This window comes from Telopea speciosissima, chromosome 10, assembly GCF_018873765.1.
Source record: "Telopea speciosissima isolate NSW1024214 ecotype Mountain lineage chromosome 10, Tspe_v1, whole genome shotgun sequence".
Lineage (NCBI taxonomy): Eukaryota > Viridiplantae > Streptophyta > Magnoliopsida > Proteales > Proteaceae > Telopea > Telopea speciosissima.
The window spans coordinates 26173751-26184423 of NC_057925.1; the positions used below are offsets into that span (position 1 = coordinate 26173751).

Sequence of the window (10673 nt, forward strand, 5' to 3'; positions counted from 1 at the left end):
TTTATAATTAAAATGGACCTTAGGGTCCGTTTGCCTAAATCCTTAAACTCCAAAATCCATTTTAACTTAGTTGGGCCTTAGGGCCTATTTGGCTAAGGTTCCCAAATGTCCAAAATGCTTTAAACTTTAATTTAAACATGATTTGGGTCTTGGTTCATTTAAAGATCAAGCGGGCCTTGTGGGCTATGGCCTTTAAGTCATAAAACACATTTTAACTAGTTAAGCTTTGTGGGTCCATTAACATGGTTTAACAAGGTGAGGAAAGGATAAAGGTGGGGGTGGGGTCCATCAAGCCCGAGAATACCTCTATGATGTTTGGGGCACGGGGGCATGTGGGTCCCACACAATAATTTACTCATTAGAGGCGCAACAGTACCATAAAATGCAAGCCCGGATCCAACAACAGTCCTGCATCCTGGCTTAAATCTAATCCTAAGAAAAGGCCTTTTCACTTCCTGTTTGGCTTCGGGCTTTGGCCCGCACTTCATGGGCTTTAGGGGAGTATGCATACCTAATATTTAGGATTAAAAGCTTACCCACTGTGTGGTCCAATCGCCCATCAAAGTGTGATTCTCATCCTTTGGTTCAAGCTTCCCCCTTGACTACTACGGTCCAAAGTCACAGGTGTCGACCATTGGTAGTACCGCAACATTTATCAATGAAAATTCAATTTGGCCCCCGAAAACTTAGGGTGTATTTTGGGTGCGGGTATAACACAGTTACAACTACCCGATTGGGGGACATCAAGATAGAGATTGTCTGTTAATGGTCAGATCAAAATCTGAACCCAATGTCGTTTTATAAATGGTTTTTGCAAAACCTATTTTACATAAAATGATAGTTTATGTGTAGTTTTCATTTAAAATATTTTATCGTGTTTTGCGGGATTCGATCACGTACACAGACACTCTCATATGGACATGTTCTATGGAATAGGGTTTGACAGTACACGTGCACATGCCCTAGATTCCATAATGGTGATGTTGATTAATGGTGGGTTGGTACATAATTATTATTATGTGAGGGTATAATTGAAATTTACAAATTAATTATTTATTTATTTAATTTATTGGATAAGGTGCTATTTTTATTTATCCATTAAATATAAAATAAATAATTAATTAAACATTCCCTATTAGATTCTATTTCTTCACCAATTAGAAGCCCATTAGGTTTAAACAAGTTCAAGTCAAAGAGGAGAGAGAGAAACAAACCCTCACTGGGTTCTACCAAACAGGGCTTTAGAAGCCCTTTCTATTTAAACATTCAAAAACGTGGAGGGGGGCACCACGTTTTCAACCTTGGGCAAATTTTTGGTGCTCCCCCCTCCTCTACATTTTTGATTCTCTTTTGTGATCTCTTCTCCCTCTTTCTTGCTCTCTAGTTTTTGAGAGTTAGGGTTTTGGAAACCCAGATCTGTGCTTGAAGAACTGAAGATTTTTTTTTTTGACTTGAAGAACTTTGGCTGCACCATTGGAGGTTCATTTCTATTTACCTGATGTGGCCGTTGGAGGAAGAACCACTGCCTATTGGAGGAGCAACACTTGAGGCTCATCAGATTAGCAAATTTCTGTTAATTCCTCTTGTTTTAATTATATGATTATTCATGTGATGTGAAAGAAACCCGAATCGATCTCTTCCGTTGCGCATTCGGATATGGGATGGATCCCTCTTTCCATATGATGGAAAAGAAATGAATTTTCTCTCTCTTAGGGATCTCATAATTTTATGGGACAAGAAAGAGAAGGATTGGGTAATGGTTTATTACACCATACCCTATTGGTTTACACCAGGGTTCCCATAGGCGACTATGGGTAACCCTAAAATTAAATATGGCACCCATGGACAGCCATGAGTTAACCCAGGAGGTGTAAAACCCTAACTGGTTTATAATTGGTGTAGGGTCACCATGGGCTGACCCAAATAAATTCAACTATAGCTTTTAGCCATGATCAACATGGAGATGATCCCATAGATTGCTATTTGACTAACACTTCTTCTTCCTCCTCTTTTTCTTTTGGGTTATCTCCTTTCCTAGGATTTCATTGGAGGGTTATAGGATTATGATGCACAGGTGGAGAGACAGTTGGATCTGGTTTCTGGAGGAGGAAGTGTTGGGCTTATGGGTTTTTGGTCTCTCAGACTCTTTTCAATGGTGGATGCCATGTTCTTGGGTAAGAGAAACAATAAAAAAATACATATCAAGATAAGACTGAAATTTCAAGCAATCCAAGTATCTAACTAAAATTTCAAGAGCAAAAAAAGCAAAAAAAGAAACATTTTTAGGTGGAATTTTGAGTAGCACATATCGAAAAAAGAAGAAAAAAAAATGGAAAAAAGGATGAAGTAGAGGAAGAAGAAGACAAAGAGGAGAAAGCAGAGGAAGAAGAAGACGAAAGATGAGAAAAACGGAAAGGGCTTTTTACCTGTGGAGATTCGACCTGCTTCGCACTAGTTAGAAGATGTGAACTTGGGGTTTCTGCAAAATCAAGAGCATACGTTAGACCTACTAAATTTTAAGAAAAAAATAGGTAATAAAAAAGAATAAGATGAGTAGAGGAAGAAGAACAAGAAGATGAGCAGAGGAAGAAAAAGAAGAAGATGGCAAAGGAAGAAGAAGATGAGTAGAGGACGACGAGCATAGGGCTTACTTGAGTTCGATGGTACTTTGCTTGGGTTTCGGTCGGAACGATGATGAGAGATGTGGGAGCTTTTGGGAGTGGAGTTGTGGAGACCCTGATATTATCGGGCACAACTTTCCCAAATTTCCTCATTTTGTTTCTCAAATTAATGTTTTTGGTGTGTTTTTGGACCTGGTTTTTTTTTTTTTTTTTTGGGGAATTGGGGAGCTTTAATAGGAAAGAGGAATAGCGGATGAAGATAGGCCTAAGGTGATTTGAACTCATGATCTCTTATTTGAGGAGTTGATCTTTTACCAACTGAGCTGACCTTTCGGGTATCTGATTTATTTTATAAAGCGAAAAAAAAAAAAAATGATGCATCCAAATTCACTGGCACAGAAAAACACCATTTTTCTGTATTTGTCAGAGAATCCAACGGTCCAAAAGTACTCGTAAATTTCAAATCCACCTGTCCGAATAGCCGACATGTGATTAACAACAATAAAAAAGAGTACTAGTCGAGTATCAACGAAGGAAAGCCCGAAACACACAGAGAGAGAGAGAGAGAGAGAGAGAGAGGAACTTCAGTCGAACGATTTCGAGCCCTAAAAGTTGAAGAAAGCAAATTATCGAGCTAGGGTTCAATCGTTTCATGTAGAAGTTCGAAATTTTTGTATTCTCTTGTTCGTTTAGGTTCCTTGAATGGTCGATGAATAAAGGTGCTGTTCAGGCTTCTTTGGTCTTCTTAAACATATTGGGAACGCTGCAAAAGGTTTCACTTTCTTGTGGAAATATTTGATTTCTGTTCGATTTGATACTGTCGATTGCTCTGAAGGTAAGTTATCTTAGGATGTGTTTTTTTTTTTGGACCTTTTGAATAATAAAGTTATTGTTTTTGGGGCTTTTCCCTGTGAATCTTCTCTAGTTTCAGCTCGAATCGCTAATTTTACTGCATGTTTTTCCCTTATTTCGACTTTTCGGGGCTATTTCTGTTTTTTTGTCTTAGTTGATCTTTGCTGATTTTTTCTGCCTCTTCTTTTTCTGGATGCAGATTTGTACCATTTCTACCTTGCATTTTGATCTGTAGATCAATAGTGGAAGCTATAACCATGTTGTCATTGTATTTATGGGTTTAAGATTCGATCATTTAGCAATTTTAGAATCTGAAAAACAGAGGAGAAGTATATAATTCAACGTCCTTGTTAGTGTTATAGTGACGCTTTGAAGATTACTGTTATCCTAGAGTGGTGGGTATCAATGGAACGAGGTTTGGGTTCAGATTCTGTTCCTCCACCAGGGTCTTTTGATAAATCTAAAGTCTTAGATGTGAGGCCTTTGCGTTGTTTAGCTCCAGTGGTCCCATCTCCACAAGGGGTCACTGCATTTTACCCTCCCCAAGTTCCTCCCTTTGTATATGCTCCCGCATTTGGCCCATATCCTCCCGGGTTCACTGCATTTTACCCATTCTATCCCCCTCCGGAATATCAAAGGCCACCTGACCAACACTCTCAGACCCCAAGTAGAGCTACTAATCACACAGGGCCTTTTGTTTCCTCCTACCCTGTGCAAACTCCACCTGCACCAATGCCTTCATATAGAACACCTCCTCCCACATTACCGCCCATTTTTTCAGGGTCCACTAATGGTGATGCAAGGTCATCTAGGAAGAGCTCCAAAACCCATCAAGTGGGTGTGGAGCTGCGAGAAGAAAGTGAAACCAAGGGCGATTCTATTAGAACAGTGACAGAAGATGGATGCAGTGACAACCTGAAGCAACCTGCACAGCGGCTTTTTAACTGTAATGTTCATAATACTGATGCTGAAGCCACTAGTAGTGGGGAGAGGCAGAAGGGTGAGTTATCCAACAAAAGAGTAAAGAGCATCCAGGAGGTCAGGTTGTCCTCAGCGGCTAGTGTTTATACCGAATCAGTTGGCAGTATTGTTATGAAATTTGATGCGCTCAGGCGAAGAATTTGCCAAGTTGAAGATACAAAAGATCCAGTCTCTGGAGTGACCAGACGTGCCGATTTAAAGGCTGGCACAATTATGATGAATAATGGTCTTCGAACAAATCTGAGGAAGAGAGTAGGAGCTGTTCCTGGTGTTGAAATTGGAGATATTTTCTTTTTCAGGATGGAGATGTGCTTGGTAGGATTGCATGCTCCGAGTATGGCTGGAATTGACTATACTAGTCTCAGGTTTAACGAGGAAGAAGAGCCTGTGGCCGTAAGCATTGTTTCTTCTGGAGCATATGAGGATGATGTGGATGATGGGGATGTATTGATTTATAGTGGCCAGGGTGGAAATGTAAATAGGAAAGATAAACAAGTTGTTGATCAGAAGCTTGAAAGGGGCAACCTTGCTCTAGAGAAAAGCTTGCGGCGGGGTAATGAGTTAAGAGTCATTCGTGGCATGAAGGATGTAGGTAATCCAACGGGAAAGGTCTATATCTATGATGGTTTATATAAAATTCAAGAGTCATGGACCGAAAAAGGAAAGTCGGGTTGCAATGTTTTCAAGTACAAGTTGGTAAGACAACCTGGACAGGCTGCTGGATTCACCATTTGGAGATCAATACAAGTATGGAAGGAAGGTATCATTTCCAGACGCGGGCTTATTCTCCCGGACTTAACGTCGGGGGCTGAAAATTTACCTGTTTCTCTTGTAAATGATGTTGATGATGAGAAAGGACCTGCTTATTTCTCATATTTCCCTGGTCTCAAGCATGCAAAGCCAGCTAGCTCACTTGAATCCTCTTTTGGCTGCAAGTGCAAGGGTGTGTGCTCACCAGGTAATCATAATTGTTCTTGCATTAAGAAAAATGGAGGTGATCTCCCATATATCGCCAATAGGGTTCTCGTCAGTTGGAAATCTGTGATTCATGAATGTGGTCCTTCATGCCCATGTCAGCCTCACTGTTCAAACCGAGCATCACAGACGGGTTTGAAAGTGCGACTAGAAGTGTTTAAGACCAAAGATAGAGGTTGGGGTCTGCAGTCCTGGGATCCAATCCGTGCAGGCAGTTTTATTTGTGAATATGCTGGAGAAGTTATAGAAGGTGTTAAAGTAGAGGAAGATAATGATGAAGTTGAAGATAATGATTATACTTTTGATGCTACCTGCACTTATCAGGTGCCTGCCGATTTTAGTTACATACCTGAGTTACTAGGTGAGGAGAAAGATATTGATATGAAAAAGGAATATAAAACACCTTCACCCCTCATGATAAATGCAAAGAATGTGGGGAATGTAGCTCGCTTTATGAACCATAGTTGCTCTCCGAATGTCTTTTGGCTGCCAGTCTTACATGAACACAGCAATGGACCGTATCTGCATATTGCATTTTATGCAATCAAACACATTCGTCCATTGACAGAGTTGGTGTATGATTATGGGATGAGTGGGGTTCACCACAGGAGGAAAAGATGCTCATGTGGATCTTCAAACTGCCGAGGATACTTTGGCTAGTGACTTAGAAATCAATACAAGAATGGGCATGCAGCTGTTCAACAGAGTCCTCGAATTAAGGTTAGGATTCTTGCAGTCCTTTTTGTTGTTTGTGAACTTATACTGTAATTAATATCTTTATTTCTGTGCTTCCTATCAAATCTCTACAATGTTTCTATTGTGTTTACATGATTGGTTTGCTTTCCTCATCTTGAATATTCTTTCAAATGTCTCCCAAGCTTGTGATTATGCCAAATTTGCTTTATTTTAGCTCTCACCTTACCAGTTTACCTTACTGAGTTTCTTGCATGCTAGTGATTTGGTTATTTTTTTGATAGGTAAATATCACTTTATTGAAAAGAAAAAGAAAATGGAAATTACAAATGATAATAAATACAATGGTAAAAATCATTCTTTACAAGACTATAGAGGGATCATCAGGGAAATCTGATGGATACATAATGGTTTCAACCAACCCTGAATGCATAGAAACAATGTAGTCTGTCGGTTGGTTCGTCTTGTGCCAAGTATGTTGGAAATGTCTCCTTGGCAGTCTATCAACAAGATGTACTATCATACTCTTCAAATGTTGCACCATGCAAGGCCCTTGCACTCTTCTCTCCAGTATATCAATGGCTAGCTTTGAGTCTGATCTGATAAATATCTTTTGGATATTTTTTCCATACAGCACCAAACCCCCATATATGACAAGAAGCTCCATATAAAACATACCTTTCAGTTCCAACTCCAGTATATGCAAATTTGGGATCCCCAGAATCTTTACGAACCACGCCTCTATAAGATGCTATATCCTGAATAAGAGATCCATCTCATAGTGTAAAGCAACTGTGTCTGTAAGAGGGCATGTTCGAGAAGAAGGCTTAGGATTCTGGGCTACCCATAAGATTTTTAACTGCCATTTTTCCACCAGAAACATGTTCCTAGAGTTTTGATAACTGGTAATGTTAAAAGTCGTACGTCTTAACAAAACATCCTTCTTGATGGTTTTCTTTGCTTGAGTGTTCTGACAAATATTGAACTTTGGGTTAGCAAATAGGATTCTTAATGGAGGGTGTGCATGCTTTGGAGATTACGAAGTTGATCTAGCTGATGATTAGAGCCAGCCTTCAAGGCGAACCCTTAAAAGCCATAAATCCAATCATTATAATGGTTCTCCCTTTTCCACTTGATAGTGGAAAAGGTCTTTGATCCGATCTCCATTAAGTCACTACAAATCTCAAGCGTTCTAGCTCAAAGATGGAGAGTAAGAGCTTAGCAAGGTTCTAAATCTTGGTTTTGAGGCTGGTTTGGCCAGCCCCGAATCCGATATATGCCAAGTTTCGTCCATATTTTGGTCAAAACCTGTGGTACTTTCTCCAGGCCAACTCAAAACCTTGGTTTTGAGACCCAAAAGTTGTTTTTTTGCTGTGTTGCTTACTTATGACATTTTGAATCCAAACCATGCATTAGTTCCATGAAAGAAAAACTCCAGATTCCTTAAATCTGATTTATATTGAAGGAGTTATGTTTCAGTCAAACTTTTTTTGGTGTGCGTGAATGCTGTTGAAATTAGCTCTTGTAAAACCCACTCTTAAATTTTCCCTTGTGGGACCCACATACCCCGGCTGGGGTTGAGCTGCCCGTATGCCATCGCGGTCGGGCTCATTTATATCGCGGGATATTATTCTCGGGACTCAACTATACGTTAATCATGAGTTAATTACCTTTTAAATAGTTATGAGAATGTAATTTACCAAACTAATTCTATATGAGCCTAACCAAATGGACCCTAGTGGGTTTAGCCTATATAAGTAAAACCATGTCTTAGACTTCATTTCTACTTCAAATCAGAATCTGATTTCTGCTCTGGAGAAAAAGAAGAAAAGAGACAGAAGACTTAGAGAATTGGGTGCTGGAGAGAGAAAGCCTGGGGAAAAAGCTGGCCGGTTGGGATTGCTACTGACTCTTGCTGCCAATCATCTCAGGTAGGCTGTAAATCCTTGCTGATCCATTCAATTTCTTCCTCTTTCTTTGGTTTCATCTGAGTTCCTAACTCAAGCAAGCCCAAAACATAGAAAATCTAGGCAGATTTGTTTTAATGTCTTAAACCCTACATGCATTTGGGATTCAACCCAAATGGTGTATTCTTCATTTTCCCTAAGCTAATTTCTGTTTTTGGGCATGTGCATGACCAAATCCATGATGAGGGACCTCAAATCAAGGCTCTACAGCACCTACTAGATGCAGAAGCTGCCCCTCTGTGGACGTCGGTCCCTGGGCTGGCCTGAATCCGGTCCTCCTCTGCTGCCTTGGTTTTGCCGCAAATGGTTGGGGCTTGTTTCTAGTTTGTCCTAGTAACCTAATTAATGTTGTGCATTGTTAAATTAGGCTGTAATCTTCTTTTGGTGAGGCTTATTTGTGAGTTGAATCATCTACTTACTTGTACAACTCTCCAACTCAAGGTGAGTGGGATTTGACCTTAATTGGAGAGTGTTTCTTATTCATTTTTCTAAATTATGCTTGCTGCATCTATACATGCACCATTTCAGAGTTATATTCACGTAGTTTTTAGTTATTCTTTTATGCATTAGATGTTTGCATCATGTTAGGTTGCATTCATGATGCACTTGCATAATATTATGAATGATGTGTTGAGATGCTATGATGTATGGGGTTGAGAGTTGATGATGGAACTGATTTGATATTTTATTTACTATGGAACTACATAACATACATGTTAGAAAGTGCATACGGCTAGGATATCATAAACCCTATGTTACGACCCTTGCCAATAGGGGTGAGGTGTTGGATAACCTGTGGTAGGTCTGAAGGGATGATTCCGGAATGCCATTTGTTGTCTCCTAGGTCCGATGTGTGCTTTCGGAATGGGATGTACAGTAGGGTTAACTTTGGGGGTTTGCTGGGGACCGATGTGATTCTGGTACTGGCAGGTCTCCTCCGTAGCAGAGTGGTATTCTTGGGGTCCGAAGGGATGATTCCGGAACTGAGAATATCTTACCTGTTACAGTAGCATTTAACCTCATGAGACCTAGATCTGTCGTTAGTTGCATGCTTAGACTAGAGACATGCATCATGGACTAGTTGCATCTGTTTGCATGATTTCCCTCGTTGGGCTCAGTGGAATTCATTTCTATGGATATTCCCCTTTTTTCAGATGGTATGGTTGGTTGTGAGTAACCAGGGATGGGAACTGTTGTTGTTTTGGACTTCTACACTGATGATGGCTATGTAGTGCAGGAGCTCGAAGTGCATGATGCTTCATGCGTGTGCGATTTGTGCCCGTTTCTATGATGTGGCTTGATGGACTAGGCTATATTTCTTTTGTGCTTATATAATACTTTTGTTATAGATAAGCATATAGTGGCTTTTTCATACTTTTGAGCTTGTATTTACTTTTGGGAAGTTGTACAGTGTAAATGCAAGTTTTATCAATATAACATGTTATCACTTAGATTTCTTCCTATTATTGTTATTGTTATTAAATGTTCCTTTTTCGCTGCATTTGATTACTGTATTGTGATAAATTGTGAATGAGAGTATTCTACTTGCGATCCTGGTGATTGTGTGGATGTTAGTTGGCATCCGGTCACACCATGCCCTTATTAACCGGGCCGGGGTGTGACAGCTCTGAATGAAAATAAATTTTTATAATATGAAAACAAATGATTATTTTATCTATCATGACAAGATTTATGAAATTTTTAGATTTCAGAAAAACCCTAGCATTTGAACATTGAGAATTTACTTATCACTGAAAATCTAGTTTTTGTACTTGAACTAGGGGGTTGACATTTTATCATTTTGGAGTTTGATTTTCTAACTATTTTAATTGGATTCAAATGGGGTTAGGGGGATATTTGCTTATTTATGAATAATATCTTAAATAAAAGAAATAACAAATATAAAAACATTTACTTAAATGATATTTGGCATAACTAAAATGGTTCAACCATGTTCAGGTTGAAACTCCTAGGTTTTGTCAAGTTTTGATGGGGATAAGTGAATTTATATAGGTGGTTCAGGTCGAAACTTGTGAAATTACCGATATGCTGTCAATCTAGGCTGGGATTGGGAATTGCAACAATTGGATGTAAAAAATACATTCCTTCATGGAGAACTGGAAGAAGAGGTATATATGGAGGTTCCTCTTGGTTTTTCTTGTGACAAGACTCATGGGAAGGTTTGTAGGTTGAACAAGGCATTATATGGGCTGAAGCAATCTCCTCGGGCTTGGTTTGGCAGGTTTCATTAGGCAATGATCTCTGTAGGATACAAACAGAGCAATGCTGATCACACTTTGTTCAAGAGAAATTGAAATAAGGTCATTCTTCTTATAGTCTATGTTGATGACAAAGTTGTGACTGGTAATGATGCAGATGAAGTCTCACACCTGAAGAATTTCTTGGGATGAGAATTTGAGATAAAAGACCTAGGACAACTCAGGAGCTTTCTTGGGATTGAAGTTGCCCATTCTCCCAAAGGCATTTTTCTCTCCCGAAGGAAGTATGTTCTAGACCTACTCACAGAAACTGGTTTGTTAGGGTGTCATCCATGTGACACTCCCTTGAAAGCTACTACTCCTTA

General features: G+C 39.5%; 1 protein-coding gene across 1 annotated transcript; it reads left to right on the forward strand.

Annotated features, from left to right (window-relative positions):
- The first annotated feature begins 3244 nt into the window (after positions 1–3244).
- On the forward strand, positions 3245–6101 carry LOC122643988 (histone-lysine N-methyltransferase, H3 lysine-9 specific SUVH1-like). Its single transcript, XM_043837578.1, has 2 exons — positions 3245–3456; positions 3673–6101. The coding sequence occupies exon 2, from the start codon at positions 3879–3881 to the stop codon at positions 6087–6089; it is 2211 nt and encodes a 736-aa protein (XP_043693513.1). The 5' UTR covers positions 3245–3456; positions 3673–3878; the 3' UTR covers positions 6090–6101.
- Positions 6102–10673: the final 4572 nt, after the last annotated feature.